Raw genomic sequence first — 26,646 nt, 5'->3', positions numbered from 1 at the left:
GCTTTGTGGCTAGTCATTTGTGGCATTCATAGACCAAATTTGACGTGCTGCTACCTGTTATTTTATGACATCCACCTACACACAAATATATATCAAAGACATTAAATAGCAAGTAAGAATCAAAAAGCTGCAGTGGCTTGGTTCATTCATTAAAGCCATTGTCTCAGGGGTTAATTCACATTTCAGAACTGCGTTGCAGATTGTGTTATGCCAACAAGTGAAACCATAATCCATTATTTTTCCAGGGTGGATAATATGGTTGCACACTGCTGTAAAGAGGAGAATTGATGCTGAATGCCTTCTGTTTTCACAGCCATCTGTTAGGACATGATGGTTTAGTCCTTATGGAAAAATTAAAAATTAATTATACTGTCATGAAAGTAACCCTTATTACCTGGTTTGCATAATTTCATGTGTCTGCAAGAGTTGCTTGCTCTTTCCTTCTCTGGATGACATATCAGGACAGTAAGCATGAGTATGTAAGAAGCAGAACTGTGTAAATTTAGAAAAATAACCTTTAGCTTGGGTCTTTTGAGAAAGTAAATCAGTTATCCCACAAGAATCTGAGTAAGCATAGAGTTAAGCTATATATGTAAAAAAATAAATTAAACATCACCAACACCAAACAGTCAGTGCTCATCTGCCACCCGAAGTCTTGTGTGCAGTCTGCAGCATAAACTTAGCTTACACAGAACCCCTCTGGGTCTGACTTTTCATAGCTTTACTGGTTTTCTAAACTTCATGTTTGTGGTCTCTCAGGTTATTGTCAGAATGAGAAAAAGATGATGTTTGTCTCTTTTCCTTTACTTCAGCAAGCCATAACAAATCCACATGACTCCCAGCTTTAGTTTAATGGATATCAACCACTACTCATCGTTCAAACATAACTTTAAAATCCCAGTGGACTTAATCAAGCCAACCAAATGATGCACATTGTAGCTCCCTGAGGAACCTGGGGGTATGAACGCACGGAGAAATTTTGGAGAAATACTTCCTTTTCCTTTTAAAGATGCCAATTCTTCAAAAGCAGAACTTATTGCACAAGGGCCATTTTCATCTGGAAGGCTTTTCAAGTTCAAGATATAATTTCTAACAAAAATCAGAATATGATGCCCACAAAATAACCCTTGTTTGCACATTCTTTTGAAACGTGAAGCTCATTCACCAGCAACCAGTTGCATGCCCTGAAGAGCCCATCGGTAGGGCAGTGTTTGCCTGTCTCCCTTCTGCCAAAACATCACACAGACAGTTGCCAAGGCATAAAAAAAGAGGTCAGACTTACCTCTGTCTGGGATGGTTTGCAGGCTGTCTTGTATTCCACGCAGCAAAACAGTCTTCTCACCTCTTAGGAGCTTCATTTTTCCTTGTATATGTACTAAAACTTACACAGTGTAGGTTTCCAAATCCCAGGATTATCCAGGGTCAGCTAAGTCCTCTTCAGATTTCATTTTTTGACAGTTTGTTAGTTTTGATGGTTCTCTGCAAACTTCTAAATGCTTAGAAATAGTAAAGGTTCTTACTATATTGCCCTTTTCCTGGTCATCTAAGTAATAGCCTCCATTTAAAGTAAGGACAGCTGGCAAGGGATTAACCCAAGAGAAATATTTGCCTTTGATAGTCTGGGAGTGGGGGTGAGGGGGAAGTAATAAGGTGCAGTATTTTAAAGGAGTTTACTCTAGTTCTTATGCTTTTTGAGTGATTTTTATGGAGATCCTGCACATGTGACCAAAGCTCTTCATAGTTGTCACTGGTAGACTCCTGCACCCTGGCAGCAGGCGTTGACTCCAAGTTAAAGTGAGACCAAGTCTGGAATCAGTGGTGATATATAATAATAAGTTGCAATATTTTAAAGGAATTCAGCATATTTGCTGTTTAGTTCTTATGCTTTCTCATCACCATTATGTGATTCTCGGAAATCTTACTCCCAAATACCAAGAAACCAAGAATAAAAGAGAAAGTCCAGCTGTAAATTCCCAGATCAGTGGTTCCAGACTGTGGTCCGTGAGGCCTTGGTAAGTGCCCTGCAAAACTGTCCTAAGTACTGTTTTCTGTTGCAAGTCTGACAAAGCTTCTGAAATTTTTCTGAGCAAACACTGAGCTTCCCACCAATCCATTGTCCAAAAAGTAATCACTCTTCTAGGTGATATGACAAGGCTGAGAAGTAAAAACAAATGCTGACTGGTGGTCTTAACCACCCCTGTTTGGACAGAGTAGCCTGCAAGTTGCATCTTGCACAGCCTTGGCCAGGGGTTGCAGACCACTGCTGTTTCCCCCTAAGGGAAGGTGCTGCCTGGCCCCTAGAGCTGATCATTCCAGGGAAATTACCCTCTCACTTTGCTCCTTTGCTCAATTAACATTTGCCATTGTTGATTTGTCAACATTTTGCTTCTAAATTCTGTAACAAGGGTGTGTGAGTTGACAATGTGACAGAGCAATGGTCATTTTTACCGTGTATTAACATGTCTGCCCTCCTTCCCCTCCAACCCTGAGCAGCGTGCTTGACAGTGCAAGTCGCCTGGATGAAGAACATAAGCTGATCGCCAGGTATGCAGCAAGGCTGGCAGCAGAAACTTCTTCATCAGTAAGTGTTTTAATTAAAGGAAGGTACTTTCCTTCTGTCATGTTCCAGGGGCTTGGCAAGATCAGGGAAATTACATCTGACAGTCTTAATGATTAATGGATTATTTTTCCCTATCCTTTTCATCAGATGCTGTTACGCTTTAGCAATAACAGTTTTAAGCAGTCCATTTAAACCAAAGAATCCACATACTAATGCATATAATCTATATACTAATGCAAGGGTATTTAAACAATTACAGCAAAGGGAATCTGACATCTTGAACCTGGGAAAGACTAAAAAATACTGTCTGGACCAGCTTTGGTTAAAGGTTAATGATTTACTGCAGTGGGAAAATGGGGTGGTGAATCCATTTTACTCTTTAGTTCAAATATGATGGCCACTAGGGCCCTAAGTGCTGAGGATTTTAAAAAAATGGTCTTCAGCAGGATGACTGTAATGACCCCCTGCATTAGCCCTGGCTCCCATTTTCATTTCAGAGCAATGATTATTCTGTTCTGTGTATCCCAAGACAGAAGGTGATGACAGGCTAAAACCTCACTAACTACATTCAGGAACAAGAGAGAGTGAAACAGGAACCTAATCAAAGTATATAAAATCTTAAATGGCACAAATAAGGTCAGCCTAGTTACGTCTTTTTTCCATCTCAGCACATTTGATAGAACCATAAATGATGGTTAAGTGAAAAGCAGGCAGTCCAGAGTGCCTGGAAACATATTTTCACACTGAGATTTACGCTGCGGGGTCAATTGAAAGGGTGAAATCAGGCACCAGTCTTCATATAAAAACATTGAGTCACGTTCCTCCCGAGCAAAGGCAGTGAAGATGAACCTGCTACCCCCGTGCAGCCATCTGTCCCGGAGGATTTCGCCCTACCTGCAGCTGCAGGGGCAAAGAGGGGTGTTCCTGGTCTGCCAGCCCAGCCCAAATCAATCCCTTCCAGAAGTGTGACACTGTTTCAAATTTCAGGCAACCTGTAGGTGATGGTCCTGTTTCTGAAGGATGGTAATTCTTTATGGGAACAAGTTTTCCCATTAATAATGTCTCTGGGTAGAAACGGGTAGAAATCAGTTGTATATAACGTGTCTGTGATATGGGGGAAAACTTAGGAAACAATATTTAAGTAGCTTTTAAATAGAGGTGGTTTGAAGGGAAATACTTTCTCGTTGTCATCCACCTGTGCTATTTGAACAAAAGAGATGGAAAAGGGAAGGTTTCTGTATACAGAAATCTTTCGGGCCACACAAGTGGCACCACATTAGAAGTGCAGTGGAAATTTTCAGAGCTTTGCTCATGGTCATTCTGTTTTTTAAGGAACAAAATGTATTAATAATACTGGGCATTCAGGATAAAGATCCCTCGTTTCCCCTGTATCAGTCATGACATCCACCAGCGTGTATCAGTTCTTCTTTACACACTGCTCTGCTTCGCCATGGTTGGAGTGTTAAATGGGAAAAGGTAGCCGTAGCAGAAGAAATAGTGAATGCAGGTGTAAGGTGCTGTCCTTTCCCCATAGACAGTGCTGACGAAGGTTGGCACTGAGATGTATCTTCACCCTTTTTGAGGGTCCAGCCTCTGGAGGAAGAGGTGCCTGGCATCAGCTAAAATGAGGCTCCAGAGTTACTCTTCACAGGGCTTTTACAGTGAGAAACACTCAGATCACAGCAGTAACTCAGCAGAGTATTTTTTAATGTGATTCTTTCAGGTTGGAGTTAGAACTACATGGGTGTCTTTGCTGTGAACCTTTAAATGTCTTGTTCTGTGTTGTCATCAGTACAGTACTGAAATACAGGAGTGTGTACAAGGAAAAATACTTGGTTATTGCTGATGAATATGAAAAAAGAGCATAGTCCAACGAAGCTGCGAGCACTGCCTAGTTTAATAAGAAATAGTTTAATCCCCACCTCATGTTATTGGGGAAAAAAGGTTCTGTTGCACCTGAAGGAGTGGGGAAAGAGGTTTTCTGAAGTATCATCAGAGTGTATAGGAAAATTTGGCCAAATGGGCCACACAGCCAGACTGAAAACTGAGTACAGCTTTCAAACTGGAAGTAAACCGTACTTTCAAGAGAATGAAGCATCAAAGCATCACTGCACTGGAAACACTTCCCCTTCTTTTTGGCATTGCTGATTTTTGCTTCAGTGTATTCCTCTTTTTGGTATCAAAATTAAGAGCCATATTACAGCAACTGCCTGCAGCAGTGCTGTTGCCTTTTGCGTTTGGTTCAGAGGAAGCTCCTTGAAGAAGCAATGAATGACAGGATTGCAAACACTGAGTCTTATTTACTGTAGCACATACCCTGCTTTTACTAGCAATGGAGCCATACCAGTTTGAACTCAACATGTATGCTCTTTTTTCAGTGTAGTCAAGCCTCGTACTCATTTTCTGTAAGCAGATTTCACAGTACATATCTGTGTTGAGCTCATGGGTGCATGCTGGCTAATCCTCCTTCAATGCAGCCTTCTCTTTTGTACAACAGCAGCAGGGTCAGCAGAGAGGGGCATCAGATATCTCTTTCACCATTGATGCAAACAAGCAACAAAGGCAGCTGATTGCAGAGCTGGAAAATAAAAACCGGTAAGCATCCACAAAGTACCTGGTTTTGTTCAGTCCCATATATTATGTACGTTTGTTTCTTAACATTTTTTACCACCTACTTCTGTGCAATGTGCTCATTATACATGCACATACACCTCCCCCTACAAAAAGCACACGGCACAGAAAGGTCCACAGAGTATGACAAAGGCTTTGAAATCCATAGCCACTCTCTTTTAATGAGTGTACTGTTCAATGACATGATATAATCATTGATACTTTACTGTTTGTTAAGAGTTAAAAAAAAAAAGCCTGTTCTCTTTCAAAACCAGATTAACTTTCAGTTGGATCCTCTGTAGCACTGTAACATGAAATAATAAAAGGATCAGTCACACTGGCAATGTTATGCTCCCCTGCTTTTATTTATTAAAAAAGTGATTAAAGCTCACCAGAACTACTTCTGCCTGGGAAAGGTTTGCAGAAAGATTAGCAGCAAGTTAGGCTGCTGATCAAATGAGACTCCAGGTACGGATGTGACCGAGAGTGTCAAGGAGAAATGGGCTCGCCAGCCCCAAAAAGGAGTGATGCCCATTTGTCAGCAGCAGAGACTCTGGCCCTGGGTATCAGACTGCCTGATGCCATGAAATGTATGGCAGCAGAAGTCTGCTTTTACTGCCGGACTGTAAAACAGAGGCCAGACCAGACCAGATGGTTTCCTATTCCAAACTCGGCACTGCCTTCTGTCACCATGTGATGAGCCACCAGCTCCAGCCTCGATTTGTCTTTCATAGTTTGAGGCCTGCCTCCTGACCGTCTGCTATCCAGCACATTGCAAAGAAGAGATTCAATTCACAAAGGTTTCAACCTTCTGCTGCGAAGCTTTGTATTAGCCTTTTGAGACCGCTCCAGGTCTGGCAAGCCAGTCGTAACAAGTCCTATTGAAAGTCCTTCTTCGTGAATTGTTGACCGCTTTCACATCTCTGCTTACACTAGAAGTATTTTTGAAGTGCTAAACATTTTCTCTGATACTCAGGAAGGGCCAGATAGGTTATTTTCAGTTTTGTGAAGTTCATGCAGTGCTTGAAATGTTCATGGGAAAGAATTAGAAGGGAGCAATTTAAGTAAGCATAGAGCTATTTCATATCTACCTCTGATTTTGAGGGGTCATGAAGAAATATTTCCCTTTATGATGAAATCTTAAAAGTGTATTTAAAAAATACCCAGAGCCCTCTCCCATTGCTGAGGGCTTCTTTTGTTGGCTGGAGCCAATTATATCTACGTTGATGAAGAGCTACATACAATCATACTTTTTCTCCTCTTGCAAGATCCAGTGAGCTGGTTGTGTGGAAAATTATTGACTTACAGTCTTCTGCTTATTCTCCTCCCCAAGGGAAATCCTACAGGAGATCCAGAGGCTGCGACTTGAACATGAGCAAGCATCTCAGCCCACACCAGAGAAGGCACAACAAAATCCCACTCTCCTTGCAGAGCTCCGGCTCCTGAGGTAAGTCCGCAGTGATAAAACCTCCAGCCATGACAGCCCAGCCAGTCATTCTCAGCGAGAGAAGAAATAAGAGGTCAGCCTGGCTTACAGTTTGGGGGGCTTTTTTAAGTAAAGAACACAATGTGTATTTTTTCTCCATTTTCGGTGCAGGCTGTAGTCCTAGAAGTAATTAAGCCTATGCTTTAAACAGCGTGCATGAGGAATCTCACATATTACTCATCTACATTAAATTAAGCATTTGCATTAGTGTTTGCAGAGTTAAGCCTTTAGGTCATTTGGAATAGGTCTCTACAGCCCTGTCCAAATGCCATTAATTATATGGGGAAAAAAGTTCTGTCAGAACAAATGCTTCTACAAAGACTTCTCATTTTTGCTAAAGTAAATACAGAGCCACATGAAAATGCAGCCAAATTTAGACATTAATTTTTGGAAATTTCCCCCATGTGTTGAACTCCAAGGAGAGGTCAGTTCCCTTCACCCTGCGAAACCAGGCTGTGGAACGAACCTCCTTGTCACGTGGAAAGTCAGAAGTAGCTGAAGATTTAGAGGATCATTTCTCAATTATCCCACCCAGCTAAAAACATCGACATGGATGTGTCCACATGTTAATTAGGATGCTCTACGTGGATTTACTAATTGCCATGTATCTCACATTGAAGAGGTACAATTGTCATTGGCCCAGATCCTTAGGCTCCCTGCAAGTCCTGAAGTTCCTGTTTGGTTTTATGAGAGCCAGACAGAGAATCCAATAAGAACTGTTTAAAACACTTCACATGAATAGAGAATAGAGTGTAAACACTTTCTTTCTAGTTAATCAATGCTAGATTTTTTCCCCACCCCCATAGAGCCATTCTCTTATGAGAAGACTAAAGAATGTTTTTGGCCACTTAGCTGCTTCTCACACAAGTAACATTTTAGTGGTCTGATTCATAACCAAAGGAAGTTACTGTAAGAAATTGTGCTAAATTTGTTCTTTACAAATACTGTATAGTTTTATTATTGAGTTTTCCACACTAAAATATTTTTCTGTTTCACAAATAATTACATTTGCTTTCCAATCTGAAGACAAATTAGCTTCTTCATTTCTATGAGTGACTTTAGTGTGTAATTACTTCTAGATACCTACAGGCTAGTAACATTCTGTGAGACATATGAAACTGTGATGAAAATGTGTACTCTACATAAAATACACCAGTAATGTAACTCCTGTGCATCAAGCCTGAAGTCTGTTCTAAGCAGGTTTAGGAGATCAGCTTTCTAAGTAGTTGACAAATAAAATTCATTATCCTTAAAAAAAAAATCATATTGGACAGTGTTAGCGAACTGACTACTTAATTTTTCCCTCTTTCTGGTTCTGCTACACATATTAAAAGCATAATATCCTTTTTTGAATTTCCTGACATGGGATGTCCCTAGGGCAGTGATGCTGAGTTCCTCAATTACGATACCTTTTCTGATTTAATTCAGATTCTGTCAGAGTCAGAAAATAACTTTTAATCTGTGGGTCTGTACTGCTTTGCATACCTTCTAAAATGTTCACCATTTGAAAGGCAAAATATAGGCTTTGATTTACTTTGGAATTTCAACACTTCCTAGATACTTAAGATGTCACAAGGCCGTTCTTGTAATGTGTAAAACAGCAGGACTCGGAGCAGCAGCACTGATTTACATCTGTTACCCCACAGATTTTGGGGGCTTGAATCGATTAGGGCAAATTAGTTCATATAATATTAAAAAGTGCTGGAATCTGTAAATGTTGTGGCTACTTGTCCCAGCATCTTTTACTAGCTGCTGTAGTGTTGCAGACTTGCTGAAATGTGGTTCTGAACACAGCATTCCTTTCCAGTGCTGTCTTGGAGACAGGCTGGAGAGCCCATTACTTCCAGGAACTTGCTCTGGAGTACAGCAGGAGAAAAAAGTCAGAGGAGCCGTCTGTACATTGCATGCTGCTTAGATCTCTCTCCCCGCAGAAAGAATCTAAAATCCAGCAGAGGTCTGTGCTAGGACCTGCCACTTTGAATTACATGGATAGTGTATCTTATTTTTATAAGCAGTTTCTTAAACTCAATTGCCTTTGCTTTGTACAGTTCATAGCATTTCCAACCATTACATGCCTGGAAAAGAAAAGCCAGCACAGGCAGTTTTTAGCAGAGAACAGATTAATCCTCCAGAAGAGTAAATACAACCTGGCAGCGTTACTGTATGATCCCATTACACAGGTGAGAGCGAGCACACATGAGAAATCCTGTAGAAGTCAGTGTTGCTTATATCGGTAACCGCTCTCTTACAGAAAAGGCTCAAAATCAGGGTTTCATATTTCCCTAAATCAGGAAATGTACTTAGTCTTGTTGGCTCTGACGCTTTTCCATTTAGGAGGAAATTGTCATATGTTGTAGGTAGTACAAGGCTAACAACATAGTGGTTTTATGTTATCTGCAACACAGTAGTGAATAAAACATACCTAATATGTATATTTTTCAGCAGTAATGTTGTTAATTGCATCATAGCTTCCAGGAGGCAACAATTTTATTTTGTGTTTATGCAGGGACTTCTTACACAATTTAGTGATCGAACATGTGCAAGTGCTGAACCCCCACCCCGTGCAGTGGAGCTGTGCAGAAGCAAAGCTGTTCCCATTTATGTGGGCACAAGCTGGCTGTCACACTTGGAGTGGCTCGGTCTCCACACTGTCACAGGACCAGCACTGGACTCCGAGTTCCAAGAGCTATTTTCAAGCAGTTATATCTCCACTATGTGATGGTCTTACTCTCGCTTTCAGAAAAAAATAGAAACAAAAGCAGATTGCTGTGGTTTTCTGGCTGAATTTCTGAACTCTCTTAGTTTCTGTCACATCTCGCTGTGTTTAGTGCCCCTGCTGTAATTTCCTGGCCTGCAGGGCATGGCTTTAATTTCTCCTGACAGCTAGTGAGCTTATTGACTAGAGACATCTGAAGACAAAGATTACCAGGTATCCCCACAAGGGAATATAACACAAATTTGTTTGAACCTCTTTTGTTCTTTCGAGAACAGTGTGTGTTAGTGTCTGTCTTTTTCCTAATCACTGTATTCAGTCCCATGAATATTCTCGGGTTGAGGGAACTCCCTAGCTTTCATCTAGCGCCATTTCTAAGCACTATACTGAATTCATGCAGTGTGTTTGCTTTCCTGCGGTCTATAGGCATATACCTCATAGCTGGGCTGGGGAAACAATGCAGCTAAAAGCTCCTGACGGTGTGAGGGGTCAGCTCTGATCGGATCTGCTTGTTTCTCAGACAGCGGAAGGATGAGCTGGAACAGAGGATGTCAGCTCTCCAGGAAAGCCGGCGGGAGCTTATGGTTCAGTTAGAAGGCCTCATGAAACTGCTGAAGGTAAGGAGCTCCACCTGATACTACCAAGGAGAACAGGCAGAGTGAAACAAGAGAGTAGAGGGAGGAGATATGACCACAGAATTCTGCAGAACTTGACTATTTCCACCCATAAAATCTGGCTTTCTTTCCTTCCCTTTTTATTTTTTGCCTTGGTCTTTCAGTTCAGGGGTTTCAGATGATGCTCAGATGATGTTGTTCCTGTAGTAGCACTGCATCATCAGTGTAATCTACTGCTAAGTAGATGGAACATCAGAGACAAGCTCTAAACTATCGAAGAATTAATACAATCCTTTAAATAATACCGCAGTGTGATGCGTTACAGTCCTGTTTTTGTTCTTTTGTAGAAGGATTCAGCAGCATCTCTGGTTTTCAGGGTAGCAATCTCTGGATCAGCCATCTGACAATGTCCAAACACAAAATATTTTGTGGTCCAGTTTCAGGTGGTTTTAGGGTTTCCTCTGTTGAGAACATCAAATAATAATAATAAAAAAGTAAGAAAAGAAACAAAGCAACACATAAAATGAGTTAACTAATAACCGAGAAAAGCAACTCAGCACCATACACTATTACCTACTCCAGCTGAAAGTATAGAATTACTTTTGCTAGTTCCTTTAACTTTGCCCATTCAGTTGTTAGTTCTGTCAGACATGCCATTTGACAAGCGGATCTAACTCTCTGATCTCAGAGATGCCTCCCCACCAACACTTGGTCATTTTCATAAAAACAGAAGCAAACCCTTGTTAAACAGATGAAATGCCTCAAGAAAGGATCTCAGTTAAAAATGAAGGTATCAGAAAGCATGTGCATTTTTAAGACAGACTAGGGTAAGATGGAAATTGTGGGGTTTTTTTGCAAAGTCCAGCCCTATTTTACCTGTTGTGCCTCAGGACAGATGATGTCAGAAATTCACATTGGAAGAAAGTGCTCTGAATAACGTAAAAGTCCGTTTTATTGTTGGCCATGCCAGATAAAATGAGTGCATTGAAATTTAGAGCAGCTTAGGTTGAATATGGCTCTGATAAGAGCAGAAAGAATTTCAATGAAATACATTTAGCAACATGTATTTGCATCAAAGGATGAGTTTGACCCCTTATGTCATTTGCATCTCCTCAGGCACAGCCTTCTGCAGCTACAGTGCTGGAATTGGTGGCACCTGAGCAGCAGAGCCCACCAAGTAGCCAACAGATTTTGGGGAGCTGGAAGTAGACAGGGTACTTTTCTCTCTACCTATAAAATGTTGCAGTGCTACAACTAGCAGTCAGGTCAGCCTGCTATTGCACTGCCTGGACAAAGAGAATTTGGGGTAGGAAATGGTAGTAGCTTTCTGCACACTTTGCGCTATTCTGGTGTTTCAAAGCGTGCAGAGGTGGGACTGTAACCTGGTCACATACCTTCAACTATCTCAACAGTACCTTTAACCCTGCACTCCAAATTTGGCTTTATTTTCTGTTCTTCACTTACATCCTAGCTAATCTCATGTGCTGATCCTCTTTTTCTTTAGGAAGAAGAATTGAAACAGGTAGTAAGTTACCTCCTTATTGTAGGCCTCACTAATTCCTAAATGTGTTTGTGTTCCTGTGATTTACTTCCTTTGCTTGAAATGTGTGCATGTTCTTTTGACCAAAATTAATATTTTGCAATTCTTTTACACATTATTTTCAAGTATCTTGGAGTAATTTTCACAATTAAAACATCTTAGCCCTCTAGAAAGCAAGTCATGGCTAGAAGGAGTCTCGATCTTTTTTTCAGTCCTCTAAATAAAAACACCTAAGATATGGAAATCACCACCCAAATGTAGTGAAACCAACCTAGAATATGCATTTAAGAACACTTCTACTATAGATAACATTTTGAAAATGTAATGAGAATTCTGGAACTAAGAGAAATGTTTAAATTAGACCAGAGCAATGAGTTTGAAATCCCACTTTATCCAGAAGAAGTCAGGGCATTGTGTGCACATCTTTTAAAGTTGGCACTAATGCTAACAGTCCTATGAGTCTTCAGGAAAATAACACAGTTTCTGAACAGCATCTGCAACCTAGATCAAAACGGGCAAGTGTTTGTATTACTAGTGGTAAATTTTAGAAGATTTAATTGGTTTGATGCTTTTTAGTATTGAAATAGATCTTAGACTAAAAAAAAGCACTTTCCAGACAGCAGTCTGATTTATGAGTCCAATAAAAATGTCTCATTTCAACAAAACACGCTGCCTCTTGCTTTCATCAGCAGAAGTACGGTCACAAGTCTGATGTGTTCTGTCTATGGTAGAGCATATGGAGTCTGTAGGTAGTCCTCACTTTCATAAAACTAACATTGTGCCTAATCTTTGTAAAGCATCAGTCTGTCACATACAAAAAAATAAATCTGACCAAACATTGGCTCCATGTAAGGGCTGTCCTTTTTGATTCTGCAGTATTAAAAGATCTTCCATTCGCAAAAGAGGAAGTTTCTGATGTGACGAGAGTTTCCCTATCATATAAAATGTTCACTGGACAGTATAAGTCAAAGCACATTTTCAGGCTGTTAGGAGATACGATTTTTTTCTTCCAAGAGTAATAACCTCACTGAATACCAGGTGGTGACACTAAGGAATTACTCTCACAATTTCTATTAAACGATCCCCATTACACTATGCCATTTCATGATCTGTTGAGAGAAACAGGATTAAATTAATTTCTGGAGGAATTCAACTGGAGTGAGCAGCCTGGCAATTTACCTAATGCGTATGAACTTCATCTTTCTCGGCTGCCCTTCCTTGAGAAAGGATAATGAGTTCTTCACGTCTGTGTCACTTGAGGCGGCGAGATGGGCTTTCCCCGTGTGTCATCCCAGCTCAGTTCCAGCAGGGGGCGCAATGCGCTTGAAGTGCCTGTAAAGCCAGTTTTCATTTCAAGCTTTCTCTCCTAAGTATGTGTGACACTTGATAGTGGGAAATCTTTTCCTGCCTAGCAAGGGTTAACTTAAAATCCGTAGCAGGTTGGTTGGGCATGGTGAACTAAATAAAACACATAGAAGTTTTCCTAAAAGGCACCAGAACATTGATAGCTGCAACCAAGCTATCATCAGACATAACCAAGCTATCAGACATAAAAGCTGAAGCCATCCGCGTAGCTGTGGTAGCTCCTGTCTCAGCACACCTTGGTCCTCAGCTGGGAGGCTGCCGAGGTCTGGGAGCAATTCGGTGCTCTGTGTCTTTGCTGAGATTACTGAAAAGTCACTGCTGATGATCATAGCAGGTTTCAGGCCATTGTCTCTAGCCTGTGAAAACCACGTTTCTCCTGATAACCCCTAACCTAATAGCACTCCATTCCCACAAACCTGGGCTGAGGTGGATCTTGATGAATAAAATAGAATTCAAGTTTTCACCTCTCTGATATCAGGCATTCCCTAATACCCTCCCATTTCAACTTGCTGTTCATCAGTTCTGTCTGGTACTGCCCAAATAGTGTAAAGAGAGAGTTTTTTACTGGGCAAGGGACTCCAAATGTTTCATCTCCCTGTGCTTCCCAAACCGTTCGTTCCAACACTGAAAGCTACAGATAAGAAAGTACTGTTTATCAGAAACACAAGATCTCGGTCATAGCTGCAAAGCAGGCGCAAGGGTGAGCGCTGGTGTGCAGCAGCTTTTACATTTCTCTGGTGGGAAAATTCCAGTGAAGAAGTACTGGCAGGCATCTGTTATTTATAGTAAATAAAATGCATATTCTCAAGTTTATTCCTTGAATGTGACTTGACTGTAGGAAGCAAATTTTGTCCATTTTTTCCCCCATCTTCTCTGAAAGTTCCCACTGTTGTTGGTGTTCCCCAGAACCGAGATCAAAGGCAGAGAGGAGCTGAGCAAAAAGGGCAAGCGAAAGAGGGAGCTGGGAACCAGAAACCCTTTTGGAAATTTTTTTCACAGAGGATAAAATGTGCCCCATGAAAGGAGATAGCTGGAGATCCCAGATCCCCTGCCTGATGTGCAGGGGGTGCAAACTCCAAGGACCCTGAAACATCTCCAGGTTGCTCTGTGCCCTGCCTCTGGAGGACTAGAGATCTGCATTTTTGCTGGAGTGGGTACAGACGATTCCAGAAACAGGAGAGCATCTGGCCTTTATATATTCAACTTCCCTTTCATCCATCATTTAAATGTTCTAAAACCGATCATTAAAGAAATTATAAGTATTAAATGCTCAGTTCTCCTATCAGTAATGTGCCTCATAAACCTAATTTGCCCTTGATGTCTCTCTGGTGATAATGTCTCTTAGAAAGGGGTGATAGGAGAAAAGAACAAATAGCTTAGTATTCTGATACATTATTTATGGTCCAGGGCAGGAATTTATAAAATTCTCAAGGGCAACGCTGCATTCCTCCTGCAATGGGCAGCTGTTGTCTTTTTTACAACATATTTGCCAAACTCTATCAGGGCTGCAGTGGCAGCCACTACAGAAGTCAAAATAAATGCCGCGGGAAGAATTAAGAAATCCTCCTGAATTCTCAAAATAAAGCCAGGGTGAGGGAAACACCAGCCCTCAGGTTGCTTTCTGCTGTAAACAGCCAGGGGTATGTGTTGCAGTTCCTCTTTAACAGCACTCAAGCCATCTGCATCCTTGGCATCTATGAAACACAGGTTTTCAGTCGAAAGCCATGTGCAGTTTGGTGTGGGCCCTAGCATTTGTTTTTCCTTAGGTGGATGCATGTTCCCAGGGGTTTTGAAACAGTGGATGAAAAGGACACTGTGTCTCTTGGTACCAGTCACCCAGCTGCGTTTGTAAAAATTGCCGTTTTGTAAAGTCTGCTTGAATTTCAGCTAAATGATACTAACTGTGAGGTGCCAACAGCATGACATTTTATATGTCTAGTGTTAAAACGTTTTCACTTCCAGCAGCTGAACCCAGAGCAGGAATTTATATTGCCCTATCCCCACAGTGTTTTGGGAGTGCCTGAGTATATCCTGTAGAGCGAACAATTTAATAGTGTATGATTTAATAGCGCCTTAAAATAGTTCTCTAGCTTCGAATAAAAAGGAGAAAGCTGTATTATTTATTGTCAATGTCAGACTTTATGTGACTGAGAGGTTGCATGTACTGTGAACTCCTGCAGGGAGGCAGAGGGCAGGGCTGTGCTCAGCTCTCACAGCAGCTCTCTGATGAAAGGGGCTGTTTCGGTCCCTTGCCCAGGCTGAAAGCCATGTCAGTGCCAGCATCTTTCCCCTTTTCACACCCTGAGTGGGTTGTGTTTTATCACACACATATGCGAACGGGGGGATTGAGAGAGCAAAGAGGGCAGAGAGAAGGACTGTACTTTGGTGTTTATTAACTTGGATTTTTTTTTTAATGTAGCTGCCTGACATTTTCCCATGCTTAAAGGAAGTCAGACTTTGACTCATATTTTCCTACTTACTGTTTTTCTACACGGAAGTGTTGCTGTCTGCTAACAACTGACTTCAGTATATTTCTTTTAGCAAAATTAACATTACCCAACTGATCTACGAACAGCATGGTGCCTTTAAGCTGAGGGATGGGTGGCAAGGACAGCAGGCAGGAGTCTTGCGGAGACCTGTTTAACCCCTTGTGATTGTTTTTCAGACCCAAGGGGCAGGCTCCCCACGTTCCTCACCCAGCCACACTATCAGTCGACCGATTCCAATGCCCATCAGGTCTGCCTCTGCCTGCTCCACCCCAACCCACGCACCTCAGGATTCTCTGACCGGAGTGGGTGGAGATGTGCAGGAAGCCTTTGCACAAAGTAAGTCTCATTAACAGCTGGTCTGAGGTACTCAGAGACTGTTTGAAGAATCGTTATTTCTCATGGTTAACAACTAAATGAACTTCTGAGTTGCATGCAATGAAACAAAACGAAAAAAATCCCCAGCTCTGCAACAACTGTGTTTTGCCATTGAGAATCAACTTTGTCAGCCATCAGCCTTTGCCGTCAAAGGGAGCAGGTAAGCAGAAACTGGACAGTGATGCCAGTTAATGGATTTTGTGGTGGTAAGAGGGAATTTTGATGCAGAATGGTCAGACCAATTACCAGTGCTCTGTTAACCAGGAGAAGAATTGCTATTGACTTCAGCAAGGCATTGTCAGTGTGTTTGGTTTTAAGTAAAGACTTTGCTAGGAATAGATGATACAATCATAGAATTACTTCAGGTGGAAAGGGCTCTTGTAAGTCCCCATGTCCTCATGCTCCAAGAAAGAGGGCTTCAGAGTGAGATCAGACTGCTCGGGACCTGAACCAGTTGAGTTCTGGATAGGTCCTAGCACACGTTTTCCACACCCTCTGTTCCGCTCTTTGGCCATGCTCACTGTGTAAATTTTTTGTCCTTGTATGTGGACAAGGAACATCCCTTGATGCAACCTGTGACTGTTGTCCCTTGTCTTTTGGCTTTGGGCCTTTGAGAAGGCTCCAGCTAGACTGGACAGGAATGGAGTCTGGAAGTCTAGGTGAACCCTTCCTTTGCATCTCCAGAAAACTGCCGCAGGCTGCACCATGTTTCTCACTCCTCTTTCCACTCTTTTGTCAAGTAACAATAAATTTTAAACTATTTTGAATTTCTAAGGCCACAGATTAAATTATTATGTTGAATACTAAAGAAAGTAATTAGTCTATGTCATCTAAATGAAGAAATATTCCTTTTTTTTTCTGATCTGCTCTCTCCTAAAATATTTACATCACTGAAGTTCTTCTGTTTGAATAAAATCCCTGTTTCCCTAGTGTAAATCAAATGTAAGTGGAGCTCTGGAGTCCCTCGGCTACAGTGGAAGTGTGTTTGTTCCCAGGAGCCCATTTCAGCCATCTCATGCACCCTTCCCCTTGATTTTTATGGGAATTGTGTCTGTCTGTGTATCTTAAGACAAGGTTGAAAATGCAATCAAAAACTTTATACTAAACTTTTTACTAAAGTGCTAGTCAATTCACGTGTTGAACATAGGCATAATTCCTGATCCCAGCGTAACAGGTTGCTGGATATCTCATTTTCTGTGTCAAAAGAAACAGGCGAGATATATTTTTCTTCTTTCTGCTGTGAAGAAAATCAAGGCAGGCAAAAATGTGGACCACTAACCCCTATGCTGTTATAGGGCTGTTTCTTCCAGAGCTAAGAGTAAGAGAAATAATGTAGTGGCCACAATAAAATATCCATAAATAATACTAAGGCCGCCTCAGGCAAATGCTTTTTAAGTACATAAATGTGTTTTGTTCAAGATAAAAAGTAATATAAAATGGTAAGCAATCACATTTAAAGAACTGTTGCATTTGATAAATACCTAGCTTTATGTCATTATTTACCATATTCTCTAGGTGGGAAGGTCAGACCCGAAGCATTTCAAGCCAGCTATTCTGACACATCCTGACATGCAGCTTTGTGAGGGAGGGAGCGGGCTGAGATTTTATGGCTCCATTCTGTGCTGTGCCAGCAGAGATCTGCCAATATATATGTAATGCAGACAAGCCATGGTTAAAGCATGGTTTCTCTTGTTTGGTTTTTTTCTCTTTCATAGTGTTTGCAATAGTTCAGGGAATCAAAATCAAGAAGTCTTTAGAGAGGGAGTGGCTGTCTGAGCATTGTGTGTGTGTGCGTAAGAGAGATGTTAACTACATTCCAGTAACCCTTTGCTAATAGATATATTTTAAAAAAACGCTTTAGGATTTGGGGAACTTTTTAAAATGTGTTGTTTTACATTCAGTCACTTGTAAAGAATCTACAGCAGTAAAATCTTGCCAGTTTCTGTGAATAATCCAGTTTGGAAGATTAGAGATTCTGTGGGATATATTGATTATTCAGCTACAATAGGATCTGTGTTTGGGATTTGGGGAAGTTAAGGATGCATTTACCCACAGCCTGCTCCTAGGGAAGGAGTATTTCATGCAGCTCACAAGAATCTTTCATGATTGATGGTTAAGGGAATATTGCCAGGTTCAGCAGGGAAGCACTTTTAGATCCTTTATTAGAAAGAGTTTAAAAGCAGCCTGGGGCTGTTTAGAGAGGCAGTAGTGCTTCCTTTATTAAAGAGAGAGAGAGAAAGAGAGTAAATTGTGGAATATACAGGAAAGTCCTTGAGCTACAGGAGAGGCTGAGAGGGAGCAGAGAAGAAAAATCCCTATCAGTCTTGATGAGCTCAAGTATGTTTCTTCAACATTTGCCATAATTATCTGGCAAATACCTGGCAGTAATGGTGTCATTAAGCAGAGCTGTGGGAACTTAGAGAAAACACTTCATTTCTTGCCTCCTCCCCCACAGACATTGTAAATGAGTTCACGCTGGATTTAATCTTCCAGGCTTGGTCTGCTGGTGTCACCACACAAATGCAAGCTTGATGGCAATGAATAATCTCCACCTATCTGGCATTGTGATTAAATGAAGCATGAGGGTAGGCTTCTGCTCTTGCATACAGCACAAGTAAATGAGGCCATTCTGCAGAAAACTCTTCTGCACGTGTCCATCGTAAGGACTTTGATACCCTGAATTATCACAATGGCAGCTTTCAACAGGGTTAAAACTGCTTTCAATAGGAAAACATATGTCTTATAAAGAATAGTAACACTGTGCTTTGTCTGTCTCTTGCTTCAGGTGCAAGACGAAACTTGAGAAATGATTTGCTGGTGGCAGCAGATTCAATCACCAACACCATGTCTTCTTTAGTAAAAGAACTGAATTCTGGTGAGTGAGGCTGGTGAGAGTGGATAGTCACCACGCTGACATTTCACATGTATTTGAAAAAATGGGAGGTAAGAAAATATAAACCAACAAAGAACCAGTGTAACGCATCTTCAAAGCTTTTTATGCTTTTAGAAAAAAAATACCTAAACAAGGCTTCAGGAATACAGCAGTTCTGAAAGCCACAAACGTAGAGGTGTGGCATTGGATTTTGCTCTTTAGAAATTTCAGTCACTAGAGAACATGTAAGACCTCTTATAAAATGCAGTCTGTGGTATCCTCATAAAAACATCCTACCTAGTAACTGAGATAAGCAAAAGCTTCACTATTGTGCCCCTCACCACAGGAAGAAAACTATTAGCTCTGCAGGTATATGTGGAATAATATACTATTACTCACTATGAGGAAGGTGGCATTCTAAGTCAGAAAGGTTGAGGAAGGCTTAGAGAAATAGGCAAGTATACTTAGTCTTGTGAAAGTCAAATGGAACCATGTGTCACCTTTTGCTTCACAGAAGTGGGGAGCGAGACAGAAAGCAACGTGGATTCTGAATTTGGACGGACTCATTTTGATGACCTTGTTCCGTCCCCAACATCCGAGAAGGCTTTCCTCGCGCAGATCCATGCCCGGAAGCCTGGGTACATCCACAGCGCTGCCGCCACCGGCTCCATCCGCAGTGACATGTGGGTACCTGCTCGATTCGCCTTCTTAATCTCATTCTGTTTCTGTTGAAAACAATATGCAGCATGTAATATTTTCTCTGCCTCTCAGCTATTTGATTACCAAAAAAAATGCCTAGATCCGAGTGAGGACAGCTTCACAGCTGGATGGTAGTGAGCTCTGTAAACAATAAAGGCCAGAACTTAGGGTGCCCTCAGGAGTGAGCTGTCTCGCATGCGGTCCGGTACACTCGGGCAGTGTGGAGGCTGTGGGACAGCTGTGCTTCCCAGTATGCCCTGTCGAGTAGGACTGTACTCACTGCTTATCCAGATTGAGGGGCCTGTTGGAGCCCACTGGAAAAAAACACTTTTTAAATGGAAAAGACAGAATGCTTTTTATTGACCAACTCAATTGACCAACAAACCAATTTATTTTAGAGCCAGAATCTTACTAGAAGGACAACAGGCATCTTTCCAGTTATTTTTAGTTTAAACCTCTTTGTAGCATATTATTGAGAACTGTTTGTTACTCATTTCTGTAGGGCTGTACCCCCAAAATGCCTTCAGCAGAATATGCCCTTTGGTCTACTTCTTCAATACCAAGACTACTGGAGAGGGGAAGTAGCAGAAGTGTTTTCCACTGCCAGGAAAATACTAACTAATGGAGCATGTGCTTGGACTAAAAGTAACCCGTTCTCCTCATAGCTTACAATAAAGTTTTATTGACTCTGAATGTCATTCATCTCAGGAGGCTATTTTTTTATAATTGTTTTTAGGGTTACAGAAGATGCAGACCCCTATGTCAGAGCAGAAGATGAAAATTATGAGAATGACTCTGTCCGCCAGCTGGAGAACGAGCTGAAAATGGAGGAGTACCTGAAGCAGAAGCTGCAGGATGAGGCATACCAGGTGGGAGGACACCAGCTGCCCATATATCTCCATAAGTGAGAAACAACAATGCACCATAGCTGCCCAGTGCCCTTGTTGGCCTGTCCTGGGCCCTGAGGCATGATCTCTTCTCAGTTACTAGAGCAGCCAAATTCCAAAACATGCTGTGGTTCTCTTGCACAGGCTGGCGTGCACCTGCCCTTTGTGCATGTCCAGGAAGACCACACTGCCTGAGGCACACACCAGTGGTCCTTAAGCTCACCAGAGCATCAGTGGGACAGAATTGCCTCTGAGCTTGTTCTCTGCCAGTGCCTACCAAGTCACTTCGACCTCATTCCCCTGTGCCATAGAGGACTGCTGGTGGTATCAAGCTTGAGTTCTTGCTATATTTAGATTTTTTTCTCCAGTAGTGAAAACTATTCATAATGGTTTCTCCAGTGTGAACTGAAGCTCAGGTGCACCCTGTGTATTATTGTCATTGTCAGAATCTGAAAGGAGAGGAAAAGGTCTGAAATGAATTGTATTCCAGAGGACAAAGTATTCAGCAAGCATCTAGTATAGAGAAGCCTGGGGATTTGTCATTAAACACCCCTGAGGAAGTTTTCAAAGGGCAAGTTTAAGAGTCTTAAGTAAAGCAAATTTGCCAGAGCGAGCTAGAATTCTGTAGATACTCTGTCCTGTGCATAATGGTCTCCATTTCTAGCTGGTGTAATGCACTGGTTTTTAAGTTATTCTGACTTGGATCATCCTAATACAAAATTCATTACTTCCTGTATTGTTGGTAGTAGTATCAGTAGGAGGGTACACCCAGTTCAGCTATTTGGGAGCAGAGCTGAAGTAAGTAAAAATAACTATTTTTCCACATGGCAATCAATTAAAACTTGGAACTCACCACTACAGAGCATAACAGAGACCAAAAGTATAAATGAACTAAAAAAAAGGATTAAGCAGGTACCGGGAGATCAGGTGCATGGAAATGAGGTTCAAAAGCACCTTTGGAGCAGGAATTCTTTAAACTGCTGACTGCTGGGAGCTAACAAAATCTAGCCTTTTTATCTGGTAGTTTTTCGGTAGTGTCCACTGCCAGTCGCTTCAGAGACAAGAATCTGGGACTGACAGGCTCATGACAGGCTAATGAAGAATGGCTGCTGTTTTGGTCTTCTTTTCTCTCCAGTTGCCATGATAACTTCGCATTGTAAAAGTTCATTGACTCGTATCAAAGTTGCAGGTAGTTTTGAGGTTGATGTGAGCATCTTGTTGTTGTTGTTTACCTAGGTCTGTTACATGCCTGTGGTAGCCTGACAAAAGTCATTTCATGTCTTTAACGACATGATGACAGGAGCAGAATTGTTACAGACTATCTACTAAGGCAACAGTGGGTGACATGGGGGTTTTTGTCACAATTTTTTATCCAAAATAGGAAATGGCAAAAATGGGAGCCTTTACACTTCTGAACAGGATGAGCAGCTACTGCTGATGTAATGGAAAATAATTGTCAGTTATAAAGAAGGAGTACCTCAATGGTGACAGCTGTCAAGCATCAAATAATAAATGTTATTATTACTGGTAAAAATTGCATTTTCTTCAGAAAGAACAATAGACCAATTTGACTGTACTTTGATTACAGTATGGAAATGCAATATATGGCAACAGTGTTACGTGAATGTCACAAGTTACAATGGGATTTTATACATGCACAAAATTGAGTGTGCACTGCAAAATAAGGGCATTCACTGTGCAGTAGAAATTATACATGGTGGTCAATGGAACTGGGTGTTACTCTTGCTTCAGTCAAAAAGGGCATTTCTGCTGCCCTCCAACAACATTACCGGAAGAAAGGGAGGAAATCTCCCTATCGGTGTCAGAATAAAACTTCTTTCACATTCAGGTCAGCCAAGACTACACCCAGATGAACTTCATTCCCCATGGTTTTACAAGATTTGTTTCCACTTGAAGTGGGGGTGGGGGGCAAGGGGGACACAATGACAAGACACAACAGAGAAAAAAGAAGGCTTTTTTCTTTCAAAAATGTATTCACTGAGGGAACAGAAAGTCCTCTTTCCAGACAAGCTGTGTTTAATAGCATTTTTCCAAAAGAAATTTATTTATGTACTTCACTGTCCGTGAGATCGTCGGTTCCTCTCAGGCAATGATTTGACAGTAGTGACTTGTAAGTAGAAGCTATTTGTAGTTGATGACCACAGACTCAAAGCATGCAACACACAAGAAGTCCTTCTCAGTGTGGCTGATGCACTTTCTATTAGGGAACAAATTTAAAAGGAAGCAAGAAAAGTTATTAATTTAGGAGGGGCCACTAGGATAATTAGGAGTTGGTTGGATAGTGTCATGTATTGATTCTGAAACATGTGCTTTGGCTTTGGCTTGTTCTCTGCACAATGCAGTTAATTTGTAGTATTTTGCTTTTCTGTTCTATTCCTTTTTCCTACTAGTATCACTGAGTGCTCTAAAAATAAACACACAACTTTCTACTTGCAAAACCAAAGGAAAATTGGGAAAGTTCTGTTGAAGGTATCCTACTGAACAGTGGCAGGTCAACTATTCTCATTTTGCATCAAACCACTGGAATTTATTACAGACTATTTTACTATTTGTGCTCACATGAACACTGCATTCATCTGGATAGCCAAAAAAGCTGGTGGCTGTAGCTATCGTAAAATGCAATTGTCAGCTGAAAAAATCTGCCAGGATGAACTCCTACTAAGGTTACAAACTGATAACCTCAGTAACAATATGGTAGCCATTTTTATGTTATTAAATGTCTTGCTTTGTGTAAAAGCAGCACAGTTAAAAAACATGTAGATGTAGTGTAGCATGGAAGATTGTTGGTCAAAACCCACTCTTGTTATTTCGTGTCACCATGTCTCCAAGTAAGACTTTCATGCTAAACTCTAAATTGGTATTAAAGTATGAGCAGAAAACCCAGTAAGCACAAGGAAATCTGGGACAGAGAAACTCAAAGGAGGCTTCTTTCTCTCTCTTTTTTGGAAGCATGTTGTAAATAACAAGTATTGGTACCAGAAAACAACACATTTAATGCACTAGTGTATATGCTAACAGTGCTTACCCTCCCACATCTGCTACGCGTTGTGTTCTTGTTACAGTCTTTTGCTGGATGTGTTGTGCAAGACACTTTTCATTGGGTTTATTTTCTGGGTCCATAATTGTTCCCTTTATTTCTACGCTTGTGCATGGCTTTCTTCAGAATAATACACTGCCTGGCTGCTCACTGGCTTAATTTGTCATCTTCTTGTTTTCTATCCTTTGTTGTCTGCAGGTCAGTTTGCAAAGTTGAGTGCAATATCCTTCTCTCTCTCCTCTCAAGTAAGTATCACTACAATTTAGAAGAATGTTTGGAATTAATCCTCGTAATGTGTATTTCAGTTGCAGTGCACCTTGTGCTGCCTGAATGTATGTGACAAGGCTCTTTCTTTCTTCTTTTAACCTGTGTTAGGATGCCTAGGAATCTCTAAATCATTTTGGACTTTTTGAAATGTGGTCCTAGTCCTGAGGATTCCTGCTAAGCCACCACCCTTGTTATCTTCTTCCTTTGTTGACCCTAAGAGTAAGAACATGGGCTTTTTGTCCCTGAGGATGATGACAAATACATTACCCAGTACAGAGAAACTTTATCCAGAAGATAAGGAACCAAATTAAATTTCAGGAAGCCTGAGCTCAATTCCTTAGAATGCTTTCATCTTCCTAGGATAACTGAAATAAATCATTTCTGATGACACGAAAACATCTAGTCTGGTGTGTGAAACAGGAGTTAGGCAAACATTAAAGAAAGCAATCCACCAGCTGCTTAACCACAAAGGTGTCTTCAGATGTGTTGTAGAAGTTTAAAATGCCCCAATCCAAAGTGTAGCATACTCAGCTACTAGCTAGAGTCTGGCAATTCAGAGATACAGCAAGAAGGTCTATAAATACCCTGCTGGCCCATAATCAGGTCATGTTCCTCACACATGCCAACCTCACAGTTGCAGCACCGAGTTTAATGCCAAGTTCAGCAATTGTGTTTTTCTTCAGGAGCACAGACAAAGGCTATTTTTATGAAGTAGCCTGTTATTCTGAACATTTGCCCAGGAAATTGGAGACTACACATTTCCTTCTTGCATCATCTGAAGCTATGGGCTCTACATTTCTGACTTCCAGGGGGGGTACGGTGCCCTGCTGTGAAGATGGCAGTGAGACAATGCTGTCCATCCTACAGTGGCACTGACCCATGGGGTAACAGGGCCAGAACGGGAGGAGAAATCAAGTTAGGGGTCAGGCTGGTCACAAACTGAGTCTCTTCCTCAAAGCCAGAACTAAAGGCAACCAAAGGTCAACTATCAAATGGACACTTCAAGCTGGGAGCGGGGTCATGTTCAGATAAGCAAAACCAGTGACCTAGCCTGCACCACCTTTAGCAGGAATTCGTGTTGCTAGATTTTGTATGCCGTGTTTTATGCTAGAATTCCTTATTTATGTGGCAACGTTAATGGTAAAATTTGATCCTGGTTCAAGGTATTTGCAACTTCTGATGACAGTAGAATTTGGTTGTTAACGTGTGGACCTTGTGAAAGCAGCTGCCGGTCTTCAGTGTTAAAAGCTGTTAGGTATTTCTGAAGCATCTGTCTCAGTGTCTTTGGCAGCTAAAGCAGAATAAATGGATGTGAAAAGCAAATAAACAGTGATACACAGAGTACTATAAACACCAAGTAACTGCTCATAAAAATTCTTCTAACATTGCCCCTCAGGTTACGTTCATTTTCCCGGTAGCCTTGTTAAAAACATGAGCCTTGTAGAGTTTCCTAAACATTGACAACCAGAAAAACAAATTTTCTTCTTCTATTTTGTTGCAGTTGTCAGTTACAGGTCAGGTCACATTAGAAGGAAAATAGAGCTTTCAACAACAGTGTATGTGTGTGTAACTACCTATCTAGTGGAAATGTTAAAGTTAATTACAATTATGAATAACTATGACTTTAGAGCAGGGGTCCTCAAACTACGGCCCGCGGGCCGGATACGGCCCCCCAGGGCCTCAATCCGGCCCCTGGTATTTACAGACCCCCCCTGCCCCCCTCGCTGGGGGTTGGGGGGGAAACCAAGCAGCCGCAGATGGCTGCCTGCCATTGCATCTGCGCGCCGGCCCCCTGGTTAAAAAGTGTGAGGACCCCTGCTTTAGAGGGTAGTACCATTCAGAGAAACCATTTGCAATATTAAGTGGAAAAAAATCCTTTTCATTAGAATTATAAATCTCAGGCAATCCCATTTAAAGTTTCCTTTTTTGTTAAGAAGCGGTGTTAAGATAGTGTGATGTGGGGAAAGGCATACTCCTGTAGCTTTCTTAAAAATGTGTATCCTTGCCTCAAGTTAGCAGAGATCTGAGACTGAGCTACTCTCTCTTCTCCTGTATGCTTCTGAAACTTTTTGAAACCATGTCAAGAAGAAACTTTTTAAAGCACTGTGCTCTGGTTAATTCCGTAGCAAAACTGCTTTTGGCTCCCAAGGGAGCCCTTCAGCCAGCACCAAAGACTGAAATGTTCCCACCAGTTGTAAAAGCCTGGCCCTGCAGAAATTACCAACAAAAACTGGTGAACTTGGCGCTTCACCTACGCCCACAAGAAGAAACTCTGTATTATAGTACGTTGTGATAAATACATCTACTCAGATAAGCGTGGCTTAGTCTTCTCAAGATTCACTCTCTTGCGAATATGGAAGACTACATATCTTGTGTATTTTATTTGGTGCTAATATTTCATAGCACTGGAAAAATACATCCAAAATAGTTCATACCAGTCAAAATGTCTGAAGTGCTTTTGCTGTTTATGTTGGGTTCCTGCTTGAAGCTTAGCGACTGCATTTACTTCTAAGACAGTATTATTCAATCAGTGATGATGCAAATAAAGTCAGTATGGCCCTAGATGGCCATATGAGGTTGAAAGCCAACATACTTTCTTACCTCACAACAGTATTACATTCGTGCTTATTTAAAAAACAGGTGGGAAAAATGAGATCAGTTTATTGTAGTTTCAAATGAGTGATACTGCTGCTGATGGCCAGCCACAGTGTTTTGTTCTTTTCCTCGTTCATCAGTCACGGACAAGTGGTGTTGGTGTCATTTGATTAAGGCTTTTTGCATTCTATTTGCATTTGCAGTTTTAAAAGCGCTATGTACAAATTCTCTAGAATTGATTTGGAAATAACATGTAGCATAACAATTTCCCAAGACAGCGAATGATGCCAGTAATATATAAAACATAATTTAATCATGTTTTCAGTTTACTTTTTATGTTAAATGTACTTTAACACCACTTGTTTTATTTTTAATAGCGTAACAGAGTGAATTTGAGCTTGTTTTCAGCGGGCTCTAGGCAGATCTTGAAATTAAGGGAACATGCAAGTTTGACATTATTTTGCCTCTATGCTCCTGATAGCAGGTTTTTTTTGCCAAGGATGGCAAATGGGAGCA

General features: G+C 41.2%; 1 protein-coding gene across 11 annotated transcripts in view; it reads left to right on the top strand.

The window, feature by feature from the left end:
• Positions 1 to 26,646, top strand: part of DTNA (dystrobrevin alpha) — a 234,311-nt gene that overhangs the window by 200,263 nt on the left and 7,402 nt on the right. For 10 of the 11 annotated variants that reach the window (XM_037380456.1, XM_037380454.1, XM_037380457.1 and 7 more), the window contains 8 exons: positions 2,494 to 2,581; positions 5,058 to 5,155; positions 6,504 to 6,617; positions 9,890 to 9,986; positions 15,554 to 15,713; positions 18,538 to 18,627; positions 19,139 to 19,307; positions 20,060 to 20,192. In XM_037380456.1, the coding sequence (XP_037236353.1) occupies positions 2,494 to 2,581; positions 5,058 to 5,155; positions 6,504 to 6,617; positions 9,890 to 9,986; positions 15,554 to 15,713; positions 18,538 to 18,627; positions 19,139 to 19,307; positions 20,060 to 20,192 (949 nt within the window). Of the gene's footprint in view, positions 1 to 2,493; positions 2,582 to 5,057; positions 5,156 to 6,503; positions 6,618 to 9,889; positions 9,987 to 15,553; positions 15,714 to 18,537; positions 18,628 to 19,138; positions 19,308 to 20,059; positions 20,193 to 23,466; positions 23,514 to 26,646 lie in introns of all 11 variants that reach the window. The other variant, XM_037380460.1, reaches the window with a different exon arrangement.

The sequence above is a fragment of the Falco rusticolus genome, chromosome 3, assembly GCF_015220075.1.
Source record: "Falco rusticolus isolate bFalRus1 chromosome 3, bFalRus1.pri, whole genome shotgun sequence".
Lineage (NCBI taxonomy): Eukaryota > Metazoa > Chordata > Aves > Falconiformes > Falconidae > Falco > Falco rusticolus.
The sequence above is the reverse complement of the archived record's forward strand: the minus strand, read 5'-3'. Positions and strand labels throughout refer to the sequence as shown.